The sequence below is a fragment of the Syngnathus acus genome, chromosome 16, assembly GCF_901709675.1.
Source record: "Syngnathus acus chromosome 16, fSynAcu1.2, whole genome shotgun sequence".
In the NCBI taxonomy this organism is placed as follows: Eukaryota; Metazoa; Chordata; class Actinopteri; order Syngnathiformes; family Syngnathidae; genus Syngnathus; species Syngnathus acus.
The window spans coordinates 1,580,301-1,602,107 of record NC_051101.1 but is presented as its reverse complement, the minus strand read 5'-3'; the positions used below and the strand labels follow the sequence as shown (position 1 = coordinate 1,602,107).

Sequence of the window (21,807 nt, the reverse complement as noted above, 5' to 3'; positions counted from 1 at the left end):
AAACGTAAGCGAGAGAAAACGTAAACAAGAAAAAACGTAAGCGAGAAAAACAGTAAGCGAAAAAAATGTAAGCGGGAAAAAATGTAAATGAGAAAAAATGTATGTAAGTGAGAAAAACCATAAGCAAAAAAAAAATTGTAAGCGAGAAAAACGGTTCGCGAAAAAAGCAGGAAAAACCGTGAGCGAGAAAAATCTTACAGGGATGTGAATTTTCCGCGGATCTGCGGATTTCCGTGTTTTTTTCCGTCGAAAGTATCATTTTCACCACTTCTTAACTTAACTTACGCGGAGAACTAGTGTTTGGAATGGGGTGAATCGGATGAATTATGTGCAAATAGTTAAGCGTCAAAAAGTGGGGGGAATATGTAGAATAATAATAAAGTACAGAAGGGGTTTTCAACATTTTCAACTGGTTTTGTCCAAGGAACCACCATTATAACCAAGAAGGAACTCGGGGACCACTGCTTTGGGGGAATATCATTTCATTTTGCGGCAAAGGAGGATTGGCCTGTACAGGCTATTTATTTGCATCTGTATGTCTATTTTGGGAATCTCAGCTACATTTGACATCATTTGGACGGGTAAACGATTCACAAAATTAGTCAAATTAGCTGGAAAATAAATCAAGTCTAAATAATAAACCAATTTAATTTGTAAAAATGTTAGTTATTTTCCATTTCCGATTTCGCGGACCACCTGCAATGCCGCTCCAGACCACTAGAGGACCGCGGACCACCGGTTGACAATCCCTGAAGTACTGGAATGTCATTAGTGTGAAGGCCTTCACCTTCACGCGAATGATATTTTGAATAATTAGGCCAGTGGTTCCTAACCTTGTTGGAGGTACCGAACCCCTCCAGTGTCATATGCACATTCACTGAACCCCTGTTTAGCGAAAAATTTAACAAAAAAATTCAAATCCAAGACATAGATGTTTTTTACTGGTGTACAAAATGAGCCGTGCATGATCATCACCTTGTTCAAAGAACAAAACCAACACAATCATGACCTCAACAAATTACATACCTGCAAATCAGTGTGCAAACCTGCAAGACCAGTTCAGATATGCATTATCACGAACTTACACAATAAATGTGTGTTCGGACTTCCGCAGTGGAGGCTCTGCCGAACCGCTGAGACCGACTCACCGAACCCCTAGGGTTTGATCAGAACCCAGCTTAAGAACCACTGAATTAGGCAAACCAACGTAGTCATGAAAAAAAAACAATGAATCAGTTTCATTTGAACCTTCGTATTGATCTGTTGGGGTCAATCAATAAGAAAAGGTTATGCGCTGGAAGAATATGCTACAAGTTGAATTTAAATCGTGTTTAAAATGAACGTTTGAAGGTTACCTTTAACAAGACACAACATTCAGCAAAATGTTCACGTAAAGCTTAAAAAACACATAAAACAATTCAGTCAGGTATTTCAATGACAAGCCGTAACTGTCGGTGATGTCTGTTTGAATATTTTTATTGCAAAACAAGTTGGATCTGTCTATGAGCTTTGCACAACGGGGCGGACCAAGGGACTTCATCTCTCCTCCCTCCTGCCGCCATCACCCACACACACAATAAACATCTTGTTCAGCAACAGGAAGAGTGACGACAATGTCGTCAGAATATTCAATAATCCATTTAGCACTAGTATAGAAATATGAAAACAAATTCCATCCAAAAGAAAGAAACAAAAAGAAGAGAGCGCCCGCCCTCTTGCGTGAGTGACCGCCTGAGACTCTTCTATTTGTTTTGTGAGCCGCCCGACCTCCCTCCCTCCCTCCCTCTTGCGTTTCGTATTGAGCCCGTAGTTCATAGACGGTATGTTTGATCTTCTTGACAGCTTCATCATGGTGTTGGTTTGATGCCGGCACAGAAATGGAAAGAGAACACAAAAGGCCATCAAACCTACACAGAGAGCACAGTGTGCAAAACGCTCTTGGAGAAGGTGGCTGTTCTCAAAGTGCTGTGATTTGCGGAAAATGGGTTTTGTTTTCTTGACATCCAAGATGAAGCCTACCCTTGCACACATTACAACTTTGAACATCTAACATCAGAGACCGGCATGAGAAGAAAAATTGCCGCACTTTAAGCTCTCGGCCTCTGGTGGACTCGAGATGAGCAACACCGCACACAGAAGAAGGGAATTTGTAGTACCAAGAATGACCTGACAGAGGCAGCAGAGTGCCACAGGGCATCCAAACTGACAGAAAATCCAAAAAGACAAAGTGGAATGAACGGGAAAAGCTAGGCTAAGTGTTAGCATAGCACAACCAAGGAGTCCATCCTTCAAATAGGTTTTTTACACTAGCGATTGTTTTCTGAACAGATCGGGCTAAAATAATCGTTGACGCTAATCTTTCTGACGATTGGGCCTTTGCTGACTGAAGAGAGACATTTGGTTTTTGTCATCTTGTACTCGGGGACAGGTTTAAAGGATGTCTGTGCTTTGGAAGGGGTTAGGAGACTCGAATTTTGATCAAAGGGTAAAGGATCAACGGCCTTGGGGTCGTTTGTTCTGGGGCAAGGGTAAGGGGTCAGGTATTAAGGTTCAGGCTAGCAGAGGCTTTGGTGAGTAGGCATGATACGGGGGATCAATCGGAGTTGGCGGTGGCATAGTTAGGCTGTCAAGATTTTAGAGTTTAAGCGATTAAATTTGAGGGCTTGGCCAACTACGCCTGCTAACCCATTTAAGGGTAGCAACTTGCTCATGCCGTTGGTGGGAGATCTTTAAAGGGTTTGGTGCTCTTGGTTTCGTGGTTGGCAGGTAATGGTTAAAGGGTTGGCGTTTAGCTTCAGGCCGTTAGCTTAGCAGTCAAGGAGGTCTTGCAGTTCTTTGAAACCGTTTGAAGTTAACCAGATTCCCCCAAATGGGTGACTGGCAGCGACCATGGCAACATCCATTTAGCATAAAAAAACAGACAGACATTGACAGATGTTCAAAATGTCACCGCTATTGAAAGTCAAGCTGAGCAAATGATTTTCACGGGCTGAAGCGGGGACTCGGCCGTTCTGCTTTTGCCTCATCGAGCGAGCGTTCACGTTGCAAACTTTCAAGCGCATCGACCGCTTGAGGGTTTTGCTCAAAACCAAAGTGCCTGTGACATTAACAGCTCGCGATGGAAAAAAACAGAGCGTCGTCGTTTGGCCCCAGCGACTGATAAAAACGTATTCCCTCTGCGTCCAGTCGGCGGTATGCCACCGTTCCAACGGGCAACGTTCTGACGCGCTTCCCCATCAGCCGGGCGAGGGGAGTCGTTAGGCAATCAAAAGCTTGAAACGCTATCGACGATCGAGCCGGACGGCCAAGTCTGGAGCTGCAGTCACAGCTTGCTGGCGTGTGAACAAACCCTTTTAAAAAGATGCCCAGAATTAAAGGATCAGGACCCATCTAATTGCAGTGGATAAAGTCCTCACTGTTTTTTTTAAGCTTCTTTCTGCCATACTTTCTATCTCCCGGGGAAGGGAGCCCGATAACGAGTGACATTCATTTCCCATTTGGAAGTCTCCCGCTCGACTAACAGAAGGGTGCCATGCTGCTCGTCACGAGTTCTCCTCACACTCTTTGAAGACGCGCACACACCGGCAAGATTGAACTACAGACCGAAGTCTTCCATCCTTCCCAGAGCGACGAAGGGAGGGACACAAAACTCTCCAACGCAATTAGCCGCAGTCATGTTTCTTGTTGTCGCGAAGCACCGCAATTGTCACATAGAAGGCTTTTAATTGAAGTCCCACTCGGAACAAACGGCAACAAAACGAAACAAAAAAATGAACAAAACATGGAATAATCCCCAGGAAGTCTTTCTGTGTTGATTTCAAACGGCATACAGGTACAACACGTTGTCCAGTGAGCAGGGCGGTTAGCTTCCAGGAAGTGTCTGTGGAAGAAAAGAAAAAAATCCTCGCTCACGTGAGGGAAAGAATCAGAAGCTCGATCTGGCCATGAGCACTTCCATCATCAGTCTTTGTCCAAATGGGAGTGCTCAAAAGCGCATGCGAGGCAGGCTTCAAGGTCAACCACACAACGGGTTCCAGTTTACATGGTTTTGTAGCCGCTTTTTTTTTTTTTCCCATCCTTTCAACTGCCCGTTTTTTTTTTTTTTGGTTCTACTCTCAGGCCTGGTCCCCCAGTAGGTCCGCTTTGTTCAGGTTCTGCTGAAGAGGAATGGGCCGGGCGGTGTGGTGCGGGGGACTATGCAGCCGCCTGGGGCTGGGACCCCCGCCACCCTCGCTGTCCGTATTGGACGAAGACGGGGGAGGCGGCGGGGGCAGCCGCGGCAGGGGCGCCGACGATGGTGGTATCCTGGTGACGGTCGACGCCAAACCGCCGTCTGATCGCAAGCTTTGGATGCGGCGGCACTCCTGGCAGATCCTCACGTGGGTGCAACCGCGGCTGGGCAGCATGACTGGGGTGGGCGCCGGTGGGGGAGGTGTGGCGTTGGCGCCGAGGGGCTCTTCCAGGAGCCGCTGAGGACCCGGGCCCAGATCGGGCGGCCCCGCGCCGCCTCCTCCTCCGGCCCCGCCCGTTAGGGGTCCGGCTCCGCTGTAGAGTTTGCCGTTGCTGAGGCGCATCTCACGGACCAGGCGTAAGGGCCGCGGGGCTCCCAGGGAAATACGGCCGGGGTGGCGCAGGGCCGCTGCCGAGCCGCTGAGCGGGCGCCGACGGCGCAGTCGAGCGCTCTTCTTACAGGAGACAGCGTTTCGGAATTCGGTGATCATCTCCTGACAGACAGACACCTGAAAGGACAACCGGGTAAGGGGGGCGGGGACAAGGAGGGGAAGGAAAGACGAAAAGGAGGGAAAAGAAAGACAAAGAGTAGGCAGGCGGCGGAACGGGATGCCACACCGATGGGAAAAGCAAAGAAAATGGCGGAAACCAGGCGGGCCCAAAACAATGGACGAACACAATGCAAAAAGAGCAGCGAAGGTTGAAAGACAGGAATGAGGGGGAAATGGATTTCGGGATGGGAAGAGTTTCCAAAGAGCAGAGAGAGTTATTACAATCCAGAGACACGGCAACACCCAATGTCGTTTAGTGCAGCCGTTCCCAACCAGTTTTGCACCACAGCCCCGCTTCGTCCAATTAGAGTGAAACCTCCTTGATGTCTAAAAAAACTAAAAAAAAAAAACTGTCCGTAGCGACGCTGACTTGGGACTAGACATCAGGTGATTATTTCATATGGCGTTCAGCATTCACTCTCTTCGAGTGCCAAAACCTGTTTGATTCCAACGTGTTGGGATTATCACATGACTAAGGTTGACAGGCCCGGGTGGAGGCACCTGATTTCAAAATAAAACTTATTTGAGGTTCTGCCAATTCATCAAACATTTTGGAGGCTCCAAATGGCACAACACACCCCACCCCCTGGAATGGTACCGGTCCGCAACTGAGCGGTTGGGGACGGCTGGTTTAGTTCATGGACACTTCATCATGGCAACGTGGCGCTCAGGCAGGCCGGCCACACACGCGCTCGTCACCACAAACAGCATTCAAAAGAAAAGGTCATGGGCTCACAGAAACAGAAACAGTACTCTTTGTCAGAGAACGCCGACTGATGGACAGATGACAAACAGAGAGAAAGAGAGAGAAAGAGAGAGCAAGAGAGAGAGACGGCGACAGTGAGATGGGGGAGAAGAAGGAGAGGAAGAAGTAATGCAAAAGATGGAAGACCAAGAATACCAGCAGAACGTGAAGCAGGGGCTCTAAAACTTTTGGGGCCCGGGGACCCCACCCCTTAAAGTCAGATTTACTTGATACGTCACACAATCATGTCACAGCTTTTCGTTGGCTGAGAGCTAATTGTTTCCATACGTTAGTTCTCTTGGTGTGTACTGAAGACACATGTTTTCCTAAATAATATGATGCAACATTTTACTCCAAATAACCTCAAAAGTACGAGTCACGGAAAGTCTCCGGACCCCAGTTTTTGAACCCTTTCTTAAAAGGAGACAGCGACATTTAAAGTCGGATCACAACGTGGCATTATGTAAGCAAATATTGTCGGTAAACAATATTGCTCTTGTGTAGCAGCACGTTTAGTACACAAACAGCTGACATTTTCGCTTAACACTCAGAGATGTGCGCTGACCTTAAAAACAGGCAGGACATGCAAAATGGACGCAAATGGCAGTGGGGAAAGTGCTGCCGTTAGCATTTCATTGAGTCTTATGAGAAATCAAACCTGACTACACTAGAAGGAGGGGGAAAAAAGCCGAGTACAGCGCAAGATGGGAAGATTTTGATCAATCTGACTTTAAATTGCTGTTTGGACGATACATTGCTAATTAGTAGCGTGTTAGCCTTTCATCCAGTCAAATTAGCATTACTGGTTTTAGTCGGCACGAGGCAAAATCTTTCCCAATCTGCCCAATTTATGATGGCTGCTATGTGAATACAGTAATCCCTCGTTTATCGCGGATAATTGGTTCCAAGACCACCCGCGATATGTGAAAATCCGCGAAGTATTATAATTGTGTGGACACTCCCTGCCTTCTGCTGGCGTGTGGGCAACTTTTGTGCCATTGTTCCTCAATTTAGAAGGTTTATTTTGAATTTGTGATTTTTTTCTTTTTTTGGGGGGAAAAAATCTGCGATGTACTGAAGCTGCGATAATCAAACTGCGATGTAGCGAGGGATTACCGTATATTTTAGCATTTTGTGTGGTTTAGACCTCTGAAATACAGCTCATACTCAGGTTTGTGAGGTTAACTATATATTATAGCATTCCACCTCTTTGCATCTCAGCATTAGTTCAAAGATTACTATTATTGTTCGACATAAGAGCTGATGTAAGATCTTTCACCCCAAGAAACCTAGTAAGTGTTGTGTGAAAAGGCCTGCCTTCGCATTTTCCATAATCAGGTTGCTATCTTGGCCTCTGATAGCATGCCAGCTAATAGCATGTTAGCCTTCTATCTTGGCAGGTGTTAGTACTTCTGACTTGCACAATCATCTCATGTGCACGTAACAGACATGAAGCCCAAATAAAGTGGGACAGCACACACAAATGGAGACAGTTCCGGAAAAGAAACAAACCACTCTAACACATACACACATACACGCATAAGAAAAAATGGAAAAAGGGTTGGCGGGAACCTACTGGGGTGTGTCCGCGGGTTCGGCGAGGGCAGGTATGGGGGCATACCTCATCGGTCTCTGCCGAGCGGCGCGTCGACCATACAAACTCCATGATGGCCACAAACACGGCAATGATCAGGCCGCAAATGAGCACCACAAAGATGCCGCCGATGTTCTCCATGCCTAGGCCTGACACAAAGCAAGAAACAGAGAAGGACCGCAAACGTCTCAATGGGAAAACAGTTGCTCGCTTTAAATTGACCGACTTGCAAATGGATCAAGTTTTACTTCTGTGACAGTCCAGACAGAATTAAATATATCAAATCACTGATCAAGTGAGAAGAAAGTTAGTGTTTGCATGAGAGACAGCTGCCGTTTTGATGGATAGGAAACAAAAGTAAAGCTGCCCATGCTTTTTAATATCAAACAGGATTGATGAGTGGAGTGACCTTTGGCCCGGTGGTCCTCCTCCTTGGGACACTGCCCTCCCTCCCACCACCTCCTCTTCAGGATCTCCAGCCTGTTGTTCTCCTGCAGCTGGAGGATGGCCAGCGTGATCTCGTCTCGAAACGGCGAACCTGGACAATGATGATGAGGAGAGGAAGAAGAGGAAGCAGGAGTGTTTTGACTTTGTCATATAGGGTGAAAATAAATGTTTCGGACATCCTGGTCGATATTATGAATTCAATAATTTGTGAAACAGAATTGTAAAAAGTGCTAATCACTTGGTGTGTTCAAAAAGAGGTTTAAATTATTATTATTATTATTTCTATCTATATATCAAGGTACCAATAGTGGCATAGAGTCTGAGTGCATGAGAAATGAGAAAAAATTGAGTTAACCCACTCCAGTTGTTCTTTGCGACTCAAATTATGTTCAAACACGAGATGGAAATATAAATTGGCGCCACGCCATTAATTAAAAATGTGAGTGGCTGTTTGGTATATTGGAACGCTTGAAGATTCTTCTTGTTGATTAAGATTCCAGTGTGCAGAATGCAGATAAACGGGCATGGAACGCAAAGGCGATAAGCTGACCTACTTGCGCAAGGAGCGGCGGCTTTGCGTACCCAGCGGCATGCCGATGCCGTAGCCCTTGGTGTCCAGCAGGCCTCCAATTTGCGTCAGGTTGCAGTTGAGGCCGCGGTGGTACTCATTCATGGTGCTCTCCATCAGGAAGGCGTACTTGGAGTTTACCACGCGGGCGATGCCCTCCTCCGTGCTCTTGACGAACACGCTGGGCTGCTTGGAGTTCATATAGTTCCACATGCGCTGGTACGTCTGGTAGCGAGAGTTCTAAGGATGGCAACAAAGAGGAGACAGTGGGCACAGAACGTAAACAAGCAGAAATACTATACTATAATACGCATGTGAAAAAAAAAGGCATCGTGACTCTCGAAAGACACACGGGCTAAGATAAGGAAAGACATTGTGCGATAAGCAAAAAGGGGAAAAAGATGCTTGCCGGATAAACAACATTGGAACCCCCGAATGTGAGCGTGTGTGTTTATGAAAATCCAGTGTGAATAATGACGCGGTGACATCACGGCAGCTAGACGGGGGGGGGGGGTTGGTGGCGAGGTAACTCGATGGAACACATTATTCGGCGGCTACGTTAAGCAGATGCATCATCTCTTGCGATCCAGGTGGGCGGGGCTGGCGGGGGGTGGCTCAGCATTTAGGGGAAAAACGTGGCGACACGATGGAGTGCCTGGAGTGTGCCGCGACATTTTTTAGCGGGTTGCATTGGAAGAGGAAACGCAGCGTGTTGGGGAGGGGCGCCAAATGCGTGTCTTTGGAATAATAGTCCACAGTGTCGTTGAAAAAAAAGGAAAGAAAAAGGAAAGTAAAATTCTGAGAACGGCTTCTGATTTCCACGTTCTTTTCTCAGTCACAACACGAAATAAATATTGATCACACTTTCAAATGCATGTTGTGGACTTTGTGCAACACGGACTAGAGAACCACTTCACGCCTGTCAACCCCCAAAATGATTGTCACAATTTACTTTTTTCGCTGTGTTACTCAACACAAGCATTTTGATCACAACACAAGGGAATACAAACGCTTCCAACCTGGCATGCGGCCATCCGCTCACAGAGAAACAAATACGCTCACCTACTCACATTCCCATATGTAAACACACCTACACGCAAAAACACAACATAAACACACGCAGACTCTTGTTGCGCAAACACAGATGCCAACACGGATGCCCCGAGGCGCTCGTGGAAACAAACAAAGGCGGCCATGCCGCCACTTAAATGCCCGTCGCAGCCAATGAAGATAAAGCGGCAGATGTAAGGACAAACATGAAGACAAATGCGTCACGGCACAAAGAGAAAAAACAAAACCAAAAAAAACAACAGAAACGGAAAAAAGGCCTTACCATGAAGAACGTCATGGTGCTCCCTCCGTGGATGGTCCCGTACTCGATGTTGGTCTGGTCGGCCAAGTCGTCAGGGGACTCGATGGGGACCTCCATCCTCTGCACGGTCAGGAAAGCGGCCAGGTTGGCCGTGTAGGACGAGATGATGATGAGAGTGAACGCCCACCTGGACCGCGGCGGAAACAACGGCCATGGTCACTTCGTGCAAAATGGCTGACTTGGGTGTCTTTGCCTAAAACATCAGTTTCAGCTGCGAACATTGATTAGCTCAGCACATAACTTGCAGTCTTCAGGAAAGCCCTCGGATGAGTTTTCCTGCGAGCATTTACTAAACCGTTCGTCTCGAATCTTACGGCAAGGGAAAAGAAGTGAGCCGCACGTCAGCTAAACGACCGAATGGAGACAATATGCGCTCGCAATCTAATCCCGGTCCTCCAGTTTGTTTGGAGGATTTGTGGATTCATAATTCATGTTACGGGAAGAGCAAGAATCCTTTAATATCCCACGAGGGTAAATTTGATTTAACATTCTGCTTCTAATTTACATGTCATCAAAATGCACACAATTAATCAGAGTGCGAATGATATGCGCCCGAGTCGAGTCAGACTGGTAGTTTTAGTCTGTCTTGAACTTGCCCTCTATCAAAAGCATCCGTGACAACTAACTAGCTATCTAATACTAACCATACACTTTTCACGCCGGTCTTGGAGCTAGTTAGATTTTTACTGACGTTACGCCCTGGTCTAAAGGGCCGTCCTTAAATTCTGTTAGCGTGACGCTTAGCTAGCAGGACAACTCACCACACTCCACTGACACATCTGGTGGACAAGGCCTTGGGCATGATTTCTGAGCCCTGCTGCATGAAGCCGCCGACGGGGAACCACAAGCTGTTGCCCAACGTGTACTGGTTCTCAAGCATGTCCCGGCGCTCTCGCAGACACGGGTGAGGGTTGTACCACTCGTAAGGGCTCAGCCTGCTTGAGAGAATTCAAGTCATCACGGGAGTCCGCAGTTTGATCGATAGGCGCGGCAAGGCCAAATGCAGCGGCAAGTGACCCGCGCAAACTGAATGTGGTTGGCGACCTTGCAGCCAAGAAGAGCACACAGCTCACAGCCAGGTAGGCGAGCAGCATGAAGAGCCAGACGGCCGGCGAGAAAGGGTCCAGGAAGGAGAAGTAACCTGGCTTACGACCCTGAAGAGGAAACGGATCAGCGTGGGACGGACAGAAGGGGAGGTACAAAAAGAGGTCAACACAGCGGGGCGGGGCGCTACCATGTTGTATGCCGCCATCCATACTCGCTGCCTTTTGCAATGTCTTTGCTCAAAACCTCATTCGCGATGTAATGCTGCTAAGACAGAGCGCTCCACAGCATGTGAATGCCTACGACTAATTACAAGGTACAAAAGCACAACACTCAAATTAGGCATTTGAGTTCTCCCTCGGGACCACCAATGATTAAAAAAAATGCTATGTACTAGCGCACTGGAAAAATCTGAAAAATAAAGTCAGACCAAAAAAAAAAGAAAAGAATAAAAAATATAAAGACCAAAAATAATAAGACCAAAAAAGAAAAAATGGAGGAAAAAGGCGTAAACATGACCAAACAGGCATTAGTAACCAGTGTAGTAACTGCCTAGAGTCCCTCCCCTTGTCTAGATAATGGAGGGCTGCACCACTGTGGGAGTGGTCACAATCATGGCCAGTCAAAGTGGCTTTTCTCATGGCCTGTAAGCTTTCTAAAGTCAAGTCTAAGCAAAACAATGAAAGCCAGGAATGGGCGTGCCCCGAAAAAGATCCTTACCAGATGAACCCTGTAGAGGATGCTGATCCCCAAGGTCATAAAGGGCTTGGAGAAGTCAATCACTTTCTCGCGCTCCGACGTGATGGTGAAGCCCGCCACGGCTAGGTCGGCTTTCTGAAAATAGACCAAATACAGAGAATAGAGAGCGGCAGATGGAGAAGAAAAAAAAGAGAGAAAAAAAAATCAAAGCAACACAAGTGTTCAGGTGGGTGCGTGTGTCCGCACTCAATGGCAGTGGCACAGCAGCCGCCAGTGCTCGAATGTGCTTGTAGAGACATTTGAAAAGAAAGAAAAAACAGATACAAATGCATCCCTCTCCTCGTTCTATCCATTAAGTAGATGAGGCTAATTGCGAGGAAGCGCAGGCTTGGCAGCTATTTCCACCTGTGCCCCCCCCCCCTATTAGAAGCTAATTGATGAACATGGGCCGCTAATTAGAGCCAGCGTTGCCTGGTGGTCGAGCGTGGCAAGCCGGTGGGGGGGCACCAGCATGCCAGACCCCACGAGGGGACCGCAGTCTGCTAATTGAAGAAAACCGTATGGTAATTGGGGGGGGCTCTCATTTTGGCTACCGCAAAAATGGCCGTCACTTGCTTCCAAGGCCTGGATGAATGAAAAAAAGACGACATGGGCAATTTCAGTGTTTCTCCCAATTATCACTTTTTGCAAAATCTTGGTGGAGAGCCCGGCCACAGACAGACGGACGGACACATTTATTTGTAAGCCAGTTTGACACGATTCTCTACTTGCCATCCTGCATCACAATGAAGCTGCTCTGGAAAAGTAGAGCTACTTCCGTAGCTTTTGCCAGGCACGGTAAAACGGTTTCCCGACCCAAATATTTTGAGGAGCCGCTTTGCGAGGACTCACTCTGTTGATAAGCTCTCCAACCATGCCCGTCCAGGAGCCGTTGGGTTCGGGGGCGCCGTACAGCCCGTCGTCCACCAGCTTGATCTTGAAGGAGAACTTGAGGATGTCAGCCAGCTCCCTCAGCATGTCCACGCAGAAGCCCTCGTACTGCTCGTTGCCCAGGAAGTCCTGGTAGTTGTCCTTACGCATCACGTACGGGTTTTCCTGAACAGAAGAAACGCATGCACGGACATAGAAAATGTGGGCCTGCTAGCCAATTTGACTCCCCGACTATAACAAGACGGGTTCTTCTTTCCCACAGTTGCACACAAGCGCTCTTTGTTGTGTCATCATGTCAAACTCCTTCGAGCTTGTTTCTTGCTTTCTTTTTTTGGATCTTGTTTTGAATGACTGCAGGTTGCTCGGCAGCTTCTTCCCCTGCTCGACTTCCACTTGGGAGCCGTTTTGTGTAATCCTCCAGAGATACCAAAACGAGAGCAAGTGGAAGCTCCCACATCGCTGCCAAAGACAAAATTCACAACTTTTTTCTGTACGTGAGCGCCCAAAAAGTTACTTTCGAGGCTGGTGATGCTACATTCCTCATACTTAATCTATTATCAGAGAGATAGGCAGAAACGGTGAAGTCACACACAATCACAGTTCACAGATGCTGATCGAGACTCAGGACTTTTTTTTCTAATGTCATGAATTCCTAATTGACGAGATATATATTTTCTTTATTTTTTATTATATATTTATTGAGCTATTTATTAGCCTTTCTATAGTGTTTTGTGTTGTTTGTTAGCATTAAGCTAGAGAGTCTAAAATAAAAGCAAAGCTATGTGGTTATATTCAATGAATCATTCTCTTTGTTTCATATTTAATTTGACAGTCAAATTTAACTGCAAGTTGAAAGAAACGAGTTGATTCAAAGTGCAATTCTCATGTTATCACAATGTCGTTTTAAATGCGGTCTTTTTTTCTTTGTGAAACCCACAGCCTCTCGACTTATTATTTTTCGAAATATTTTTAAGACAACGAATGTGGCCAACGAATACGGTGATGTGGTGTGCCTTTGCATTTGCAAGATGAGTCTGGCGCTTGTTGGGCTGCCGTTGCCGCCGCACAACACATTTGCATGTGTCTCCCGTGAGATGGCCCCAGTCTGACTTCGCTCCAATAGCCAATTAGCCTTTAGTTTTGTTTTTTTCAAAGGAAAGAAAATGGCAGGGCTGATGCATTCCGGCTGCTGATGCGAGCGACAGGATCAAATGGTTTGCATTCCAAACAGGTAGCCGTCGTCCACAAAGCTGGGAGGACAAGCTGCGCCAGAACGCCGAGCAAACCAAGGGCAAAAAACTCGCATCAACATTCCACTGAAAGGATTTTAAGTGTGTGTCTGTATGTGTTTTGAGTACAGTATTCCCAACACGCAGCCGACTTCACACTTGGAATCGAGGCGAGAGGCCCCGCCGGGAAAGCTCGGAATTCATTTGAACGAGCGCAGAGCGTAACGGACGCGTGCAACGGACGCAGACTGCGGCGGCAAACGTCACAGAGGCTGCTGCACCTTGTCAAAATTGCGACTCCCCTGCGAGGAGAGAGCCATCACGCTGCTTTGTTAGCACCTTACAAAACACCCTACCTACCCTGCCATACATCACAAGTACAAGGCAAAGCTTTTCATTTGGTGCAGCAACAGCAAGACCTCTTTTGTTTTTGTTTTTTCATGTTTCAATCCGCACTCACTTCAAAAGATTTCTCATTGATACGACACATCAGGGGTGGGCAATTCCGGTCCTCGAGGGCCAGTGTCCTGCATGTTTTCTATGTCACCCTGTTGAAACACACCTGCAGAGGCTGGATAACAATCCTGATCATTTGAATCAGGTGTGTTGCAGCAGGGAGACCGAGAAAACATGCAGGACACCGGCCCTCGAGGACCAGAATTGCCCACCCTTGCGACACATGCTTCACACACATACTGCTTCCTTCTGGGAATGGGCGAGTATCGGTGCCCATAGCAGCCTTATTTCAAGGTATCGGTACTCGCAACGACCATCTTTTGGGGCCATTTTATCAGGAACTAGAAATTTAAAAGGAGGAGAGACGAAAATTGCGGCTAACAAAACGTCACTTCCAGGAAAAATGCTATCTTGGCATATGGAGGGCTTGTTTTAAAAATATCTGTCATTGCTTTTTGGAAGAAATTGTATGTATCAACCGTACAAAGGGCATCGGTGCTTGGTATCGGTGACTACTCCAAAATTGATTACTCGTAGGGAACATCCCAGTCGCTTGTTTCCAACGCCGCCGAAGCTCCTGAGCGTCAGTTGCCAAACTGTTCCTTCTCGTTACTTCAAGCATCCAAAAATACCAAACAGAAATCGCTCGCAACAGCGGAGCAAGCTGGCAAAGGCAGGAAAGATTTGGCACCTCTGCTCATCGCACAAAAACACTTTCCTTGCGACTTGGCCATCATTTTAGGGGGAAATCAATTGGCACACACAATCGTGCTAAGAAATTAAGCTACCAAGCACACATTTCCACACTTTGACTTGCTAGTAAGCTTCATCTAGTTTATGAAAGCACATACTATGTGCGTTTGTGTGCGTTTGTGTGCATGCGTGTGTGTGCGCTGTTGACTTTTCATATCTGCTCTACTTGACACGAGGTGGGTGTACTGCGGTGCTAAATGGACCATCACTATTCTATTCCTGTAAACATTTCTCACGAGGTCCGATTGTCAGAACTGACCTTGATTAGGCTTTTGTTCCATACAAAGCCAATGGCGAAGGTGAGCACAAAATTAAATGGACTGGGACATTACAACCAGAATGGATCAGTACATGATGGAAAATTGAAATAGTTGGCTCTCTGGGTAGTTTTCCCAAATATTCACACCAACGAAAGCTGCACTTGGCATTGGCCCTGTTGCGAGGCTCAATTGCATGAGCTGGCCCAGCTCCCTTAAAAAATGAGTTGATTTGAGCAACGCGAGTCTCCTAGTCTGCCCCCACGTCCACTTCATCTCACAACAACGGGAATATTGCAGATTGTTATGTCAACACTGTCACTTCCTATGAGAACAGCTCGAGCCATGAGTGAAAAGCGGAATCTCCAACGACGCAGACACACCCGACGCAAACGCCGCGGCCCCCATCTTGTGTCGCTGCCCCGAAGGAAGGGGCGACCTTACCAGAATGGTGGTGACAATGAGGGTCTTGTTGGCGAGCGTCTCCGACACATTAATATCCAGGCTGGTGGAGTTCATTGCCAGGGTGTTGTTGGAGAACCAGATCCCGATCTGAGCGCAAGACAGAAAATGTCCTTCAAGCTTCGGAACCAAAAGAAATATGATTCCACTGTGGAAGGTTATGGCCAGCAAATCATAGTGACACAATGAAATGATGCAAAGCAAATGAAGGAGAGCATAAGACAGTGTTGGTTCCTGCCCGCGCTTAGACTTGCAGCCAACAACGAGGCTCTCAAAAGCGGACACGACCAAACCAAAAGGTTGAATTAGGCTGTAAAGCTCTTTTTCTTCATCCCACTCAGACATTTTATCCCACCGCCGAGCTGGAACGTTAATTATAACAAGTGAGACACCAAATTAAAGAACAGCGGCGTTTTATCGGTTGGCATTTGGCGCTAAACACAGGGGCGCCTCGTAAGTGCCAGCCCCATCTCTTTGGGTTGTCTCATTGCGGGCACGCGCACGGGCGCTTCATTTAATCCCGCCTTTGAAAGGACACAGCTGGTCAGTTTTGTGACACGGTGGCTTGATTTTGGGGAGCTGACCCAGAGATCAAACATTCACCAAAACAAGCTCTTTTATGGAAGGTCACGGGGATTATCACTTTTCAAAAAGACCCTCGCACAAAATACATAAATAAACATGAAGACAAGTAGGGGAGTGGATGAGGATGATTATTCTGATTTATTAGCCAGCCCAGAATGCAGCTCATCCTCAGCTCCCTAAAGTCATTAGCGGAAAGACCAAACTGCGGGGAATGGTTACAAAAGAGCTGCGTGATAAAAATCCCGTCCACGTAATGAAATGGCCTCCGCCCGCAACGGCCTTTTGTCCAGTTCAAAGGCAACGCCAAAATTGCTTTCTTTCTTCGCCGTTATTATTCACAGGCCAAATTTTACAGTCATGATCATCCTGGTGAATATTCATGTCTGGTAGGAGCCGTGGGCACCCTTTGGAATGTTCTCAAAATTCAGCCCCCGCAGCAAGAAATCGGACAGACTCACAAATTACGTCTCAAAAAGCCTCGCCTGAAATTCCGGGTTCGAAGCGGCTACTTTACGCTCAAACAGATTTTCAATTCAACCAAGCATCATGTTGGTTGCGTGCAGAAATAAAATTTGCATTCCCTCCGGGTGTTTATTGATTTCATATATGCAGCAAACTACTTTCATTTTAGACATGCAGGTAACAAGAAAAAAATCAACAACTCTCAACAACTGCGTAGCAGATGGCTGCTGACCTCTTTGTGGCCTCCTCGGTGCTTCTCCAGGATCCTCAGGGTGTAGTTGGTCCTTTGACCTTTGCTGTTGAACTCCACGTGTCCCGTCAGGCCGTCGTACTCCACCTGGCAGAGACGAGACCACGGCGGAAGAAGAGAAACCAAAACCAACAACATTACGTCCATCTTTTGATCGTGGTGACTCATTCAGGTAAAATGCTGCCGTTGCTGTCGCTTCATTTTTTGTTTTATATTTAATACAGAACAACGGTTTAACAGAAAAATGAATGGGAGTCAAATATACTGAAGAATAAAAGCAATTCTTTTATTCTATTTTTCATGGATGCTCAAATTGTAGCTCAATTGTTCTCCCTGTTGTGGAGTAAATGAGACATTTCAATTGCTGTTTTGCTGGCCTCACTTTTTCCCCCAGAAAAGGGCCGCAAATGCAGACATTACCATGACGATCAGTGTTTGAATTCAGTCGGGTAAACGAGGCGGCGTGTTTGTAATGGCGGCTTAACACAAGCATCAATATTTGGCTCCACAACATCAATAGCTTATCAAGGGAAGAATTATCATGATGGAGTATCGATATTTTGTCCCGTCCTTTGAGAGCGCAAAAAGCAAAGAGTGAAGGGCTAGCCGGGTCAGAACGGGACCGGCGGCTTCGATTCAACGAGGAGACGATGAACTTGAGTGCCCGGGAAAAGAAGGAGGAACGTGGAGGACGGCACTCATCGTGATGTTGACTAACATGGACAGATGTCTGGCCGGTGGGGAGGAGGCAATGAGGGATGGCGCCACGGCCACGTTGACAACGCAGACGCCGTCCTTCTCATACAGACGCACACGCCCAGGCCACATGCAACATGAGATGAGGATGATAATGAAGCTGCCATTTGTTCTCATTAAGCGGCCAGAAAGAGACAAGCGCTCACAAATCATCATCATCATGACAGCAGTCAACACCACTTCTACGGGATTTCATGGCAAATGAAGTCAAAAAATGACTATTTGCCTTCTGGAACGCTCCACGTCAGCCAAAAGAAAGCAAAAAGCAGTTTTGGAAATTAACACACAATAGTCTATGACGCGCCGTGCATTGAGTTTCCCACTGAATGTAGAATGAAGCGAGAAGGCGTGTGCGTACCATGCGCAGGTAGTTCATAAGACTGGTCCCGTGTTGCCAGATCTGAGGTGAGGTGCAGCTGAGCGGCTTCACTCCGATTTCCTGGCTGCGGTTGAGTTCCTGCACCGCCCCCACCACCACGTGCACTGCATCAAACATCAGCGCCGACGACAGCTGCAGAAGCCAGAGTGGGAGTACGGGAAAGAGGAAAGGGGAGGGGCGGGGGGGGGGGTGTTTGTGGATGGATGGATGGATGGATGGATGGACGGACGGACGGACGGACGGAAGGAAGGAAGGAAGGAAGGAAGGAAGGAAGGAAGGAAGGAAGGAAGGAAGGAAGGAAGGAAGGAAGGAAGGAAGGAAGGAAGGAAGGATGAGGGTACAGATGGATGGATCAATAGTCATTACATAGAAGTAAAAAGAGGTTACGTGGCCTGTTTGCATCATCAGGAAACAAAACGTCTTTAGTGGCTGCTAATTAGGGTCGGTTTTTGAGGGTATGTGCAAGGGAGGGGGAGGCGCTGACTGTCAGCGTATTGGAGATGGTACCTGTGGGTGAAAAAAACTCAAGTAGTATAAAATGAATACGGAGTTTTAGTGTTAAAATAACTAACGAGTAAAAATCATTAGGTCAGATGCTATTTTGTTCAAAATGGATCGGTACAGAACGAAACTTGTCATCTTCAGCGCTAAAACCGCTTAGTCAGCTGTTTCATTAACGGCATGGCACCAAGAGCTGTGCAAAAAGAGTTTGAGAATATGACTTCAGCATAGTTCGAGGTGTGAGCAAGACCTGGTATGAATCCATTTTCGTACAAAGGGACTGACCGCCGGGCCGGGATAGGACAGGTGGCAGCCCTCGTTCCATGACAGGTTGAGGCTGCGGATGAACTCCAGGTAGAAGGGATGGCTGGTGTTGAACATGGAGAAGCCCACCACGTTGGACTGCTCGTCCACGATGTCATCCAGCCTCATGAGAGGGAAGTCCTACAAGAAGCCGCAGAGACTTTGAAGCCACGCCGGATGACGAAAATACAGTGCCAGCAAGTGACAGCATCTAATCTTAGAAGGGCTTTGACAACAAGGAGAGGAGATAAGTAGCAATTGAGTGAGACAGTGACTCAGGTTGCTGACGCAGCCGCTCTACTGTTATTATATTCTTAAACGACTTGCTCTGTTACTTGAACGACCTTTTCAGTCATTTTGTTGTTAGTCATCCCCACATGGTCACATTTCACCCCAGACATTTGAGAAAGCGCAAGAAACCTTACCTATACTCATGGGCTAATGTGCGCTAGCTAACTTGGCTCGTTAGCCATTTTTAATACGAATTCAAAATATATCTAAAATATTCTTTAGGTTAAGCTAAACATATTAATTAATATGTTCTATGCGGCCCCACTGGTTCAGAAATGGCATTCAGATTCATATTGCGTTTGTGGAATATCAGCGAAATGTAGCCATCACAGATGGCAGTCATTTTACCACTTGCTGTGGATTGAAATGACATCATAGTGCTTGAATGGGACAGTCCAACTCCCTAGAATCACAACCGTACTGACTTCAAACATTGGCCGTTCAGACAGTTTTGTGACCCCGGAACAGATCAAAACGTGCACAAACCGGAGCTTGACAAGCATCTGAAGCAGATTTTCTTTTTGAAGTGCATCTTTAGAGGCTTAACGGCAGTGTACGTTGGTCAGAGCTTTGCATCTTAATAGTGACTTTTGCGCGGTGCCGCACGTAAACATCCAAATCGCATGTGAGGCACGTACGGAGGACGGACAAGGGAGGGAATGTAAGGAGGCGGCGGAGTGAAGGCTGCATGAAGCCACACATTAATCGAAAGGCTAAAAAGGGGGGGAGGCGTCGGCACCGCTTGGCTCGTCCTCTGTGCGTTCCCGCGTCTCAGCCTTCCCCCAAAGCGTGGCCTGATCGTCTTTCTTGTGCACAAACCCAAACAAGGAAAAGGTGCATCTGTAAATTACGGCCAACAGGCAGTTCAATAAGTAGAAAAGTCAAAATATGAATTAATAGTGAATAAAATGAAGTTTGATGGTACTGTCCCGAGTAATCAGTCGAGATCCTGTGAGCAATTTTGCGCTTGTCACCATCGTGGGAATATTGCACATGTCAAATCTGCACTTGGGTTGCTGCACTTGTAATGTGATTACAGCTCATATAAATAACACTCGGGATTTACTGCACTTGACTTTAAAGTCAGTGTAAAGTGAAACTAAATAAGTCTTCGGATTTTGCCACACCACAGGGACAAGTGCTGTTAACATCCAGGCTACATTTTAAATAATACAAAAAAATGGCAAGTACTGTAAAGGAGGTTTCAAAATCGACAAAAATCAAGCCGTCCTCTACGTGCTGAATGAAAAAGTCACGCTTACCAGTCAACTGTCAATCACAATACTGCAGATGCGACGCCGTCAACTAGCCTCTATCTTGTGCTGACACCTTTTAAAATTAACACCTTCCCACTCCATACTCTTCTTCTTACTCTGTCTGACAGGTGCGCACTTGTGGCCTACAATGAGGCGCTCTAAATCAGCCAGCCAGGCTCCAAATGAGGACAACAGTTAAACGGATGCATGAAAAAGATGAAGGTTGCACTCTTACCATTGTGGTGAGGATGTACTTGTAGAACGGTGACGTCATGCCCAGCTCTGACGCCTGCGGCAGAAAAGGTGGGGGGGGGGGGGGGACAATGACAAAGAGACAGGTGGGTGAGACGACGAGGGATGGGAGCAAAAAAAGTAATGCTGGCGAGAGAGGATGGCGAGTCGAATCATTATTTTACATCACGGGAAACATACAGCCCCCGGAGGGCGCAACGGCTCTGCCGCGCACCCCGAATGAGTCCTCACGGAGCTGCGGAACGATTCCCGCTCCGAAGTCCCGTTATCACGATGGTCCCTCAAGGTAAAAATCCGCCAAGGTAAAATTAGACCTCCATCCGCTTACTGGGGCAAGCGTGGAGCCCATGGAAGTTAAAAAGTTGCTCTATTCTATGGATGATGAGCTCACTTGAGGATCTGGCACTCCCACCGAGAACACAAACACACACACAAAAATAAAAGTACTCCCACAGTGTTGCCGTGGGCACCAGATTAGCTTTACACACTGCACGAACAATGGCAGGAGCTTTTGTGACACCCCATTTCAAATAATCGTCAATGAAATGTTATGAATAAGCACTAGCCAAAAAACTTCAATAAGACTAAGTCCTTACACTATATGGACAAAGGTATTAGGACACCTACAGGGAGCTAAAATAGGATGAATAAATGCTGCAAGTGGTGATGAATTTTCTACAGGTGTTGGGAGGTACTCACTCACACAGAAGCTGCTGTTGGCCACGGCCAACAGCCAGATGCTCACGCAGAGACTGGCTGACATGAAACAAAAAAGGTGTGTGCGCGTGTATGCTCTGACCTTCTTGAGGATGAGGTAGGAGACGGAGGCGTTGGCGTCAATGATGATGGTGGCGACTTTGTCGTCACGGATCTCCTTCAGCAACGGGGTCGGGTCCAGGCTGTCATCCAGCATTCTGACTGACAGCGTCTCGCGGGAGATGAGGAAGCGGCGCACCAGTTCCTCCAATCTCAGCAGGCCTGAGGCAGAGCGACGCGGCGTGTCAGGCTGCATATCAATGTCTCTATCAGCGCACGGCAGGCGGAGCGACGGCTGCCTCGCAGGGACCGTTCAAACGGTGAAATATTGCTGGGCTCGGGGCTTATGTGTGTTCAAACCTCCCCGCTCAGTAAAAATAATTGTTGCTTCGTGACAGCTCTGGAAAACAGATTTGTGAGCTGGTGTGAAAAAGAGTCAATATTTTATTCCTCTTGAAGGATTTATTTGAGACCATGATTTAGGGTGCCTTGTTTTATTTGGCTTGTTTGTTGTTTCCAAGTGTAACCGTAGAGATCCGGGGTCGCCATGGCAACAAGAGAGAAAACAATTTGATTGGATTGTATAAAATATTTCAATAAAAAATAATTTGACTGCAAGACGCTTGACTTTCACCTTCATTTTTTAGAGTCCTGCTGCTTACTGTCATGTACGACATTT

The 21,807-nt window shown here is 47.0% G+C and overlaps 1 protein-coding gene and 1 long non-coding RNA gene across 7 annotated transcripts in view; one reads left to right on the top strand and one right to left on the bottom strand.

Moving 5' to 3' along the window:
- Nucleotides 1-817: 817 nt before the first annotated feature.
- Nucleotides 818-21,514, top strand: LOC119135691. The gene is made up of 3 exons (XR_005100595.1): nt 818-887; nt 5,781-5,786; nt 21,501-21,514. It is a non-coding gene; the product is annotated as an uncharacterized LOC119135691 (long non-coding RNA).
- The window catches only part of grik5 (glutamate receptor, ionotropic, kainate 5), an 85,478-nt gene continuing 65,120 nt past the window's right edge, over nt 1,450-21,807 (bottom strand). Inside the window, exons 6-20 of one of the 6 annotated variants that reach the window (XM_037273162.1) lie at nt 21,172-21,350; nt 20,356-20,409; nt 18,544-18,714; nt 17,749-17,901; nt 16,617-16,721; nt 15,320-15,427; nt 12,142-12,345; nt 11,272-11,385; nt 10,552-10,661; nt 10,269-10,442; nt 9,469-9,634; nt 8,150-8,375; nt 7,530-7,658; nt 7,103-7,269; nt 1,450-4,739 (exon numbers count right to left, since the gene is read on the bottom strand). In XM_037273162.1, the coding sequence (XP_037129057.1) occupies nt 4,116-4,739; nt 7,103-7,269; nt 7,530-7,658; nt 8,150-8,375; nt 9,469-9,634; nt 10,269-10,442; nt 10,552-10,661; nt 11,272-11,385; nt 12,142-12,345; nt 15,320-15,427; nt 16,617-16,721; nt 17,749-17,901; nt 18,544-18,714; nt 20,356-20,409; nt 21,172-21,350 (2,684 nt within the window). In that variant the 3' untranslated portion in view covers nt 1,450-4,115. Of the gene's footprint in view, nt 5,555-7,102; nt 7,270-7,529; nt 7,659-8,149; nt 8,376-9,468; nt 9,635-10,268; nt 10,443-10,551; nt 10,662-11,271; nt 11,386-12,141; nt 12,346-15,319; nt 15,428-16,616; nt 16,722-17,748; nt 17,902-18,543; nt 18,715-20,355; nt 20,410-21,171; nt 21,351-21,807 lie in introns of all 6 variants that reach the window. The other 5 variants (XM_037273164.1, XM_037273163.1, XM_037273165.1 and 2 more) reach the window with 5 other exon arrangements.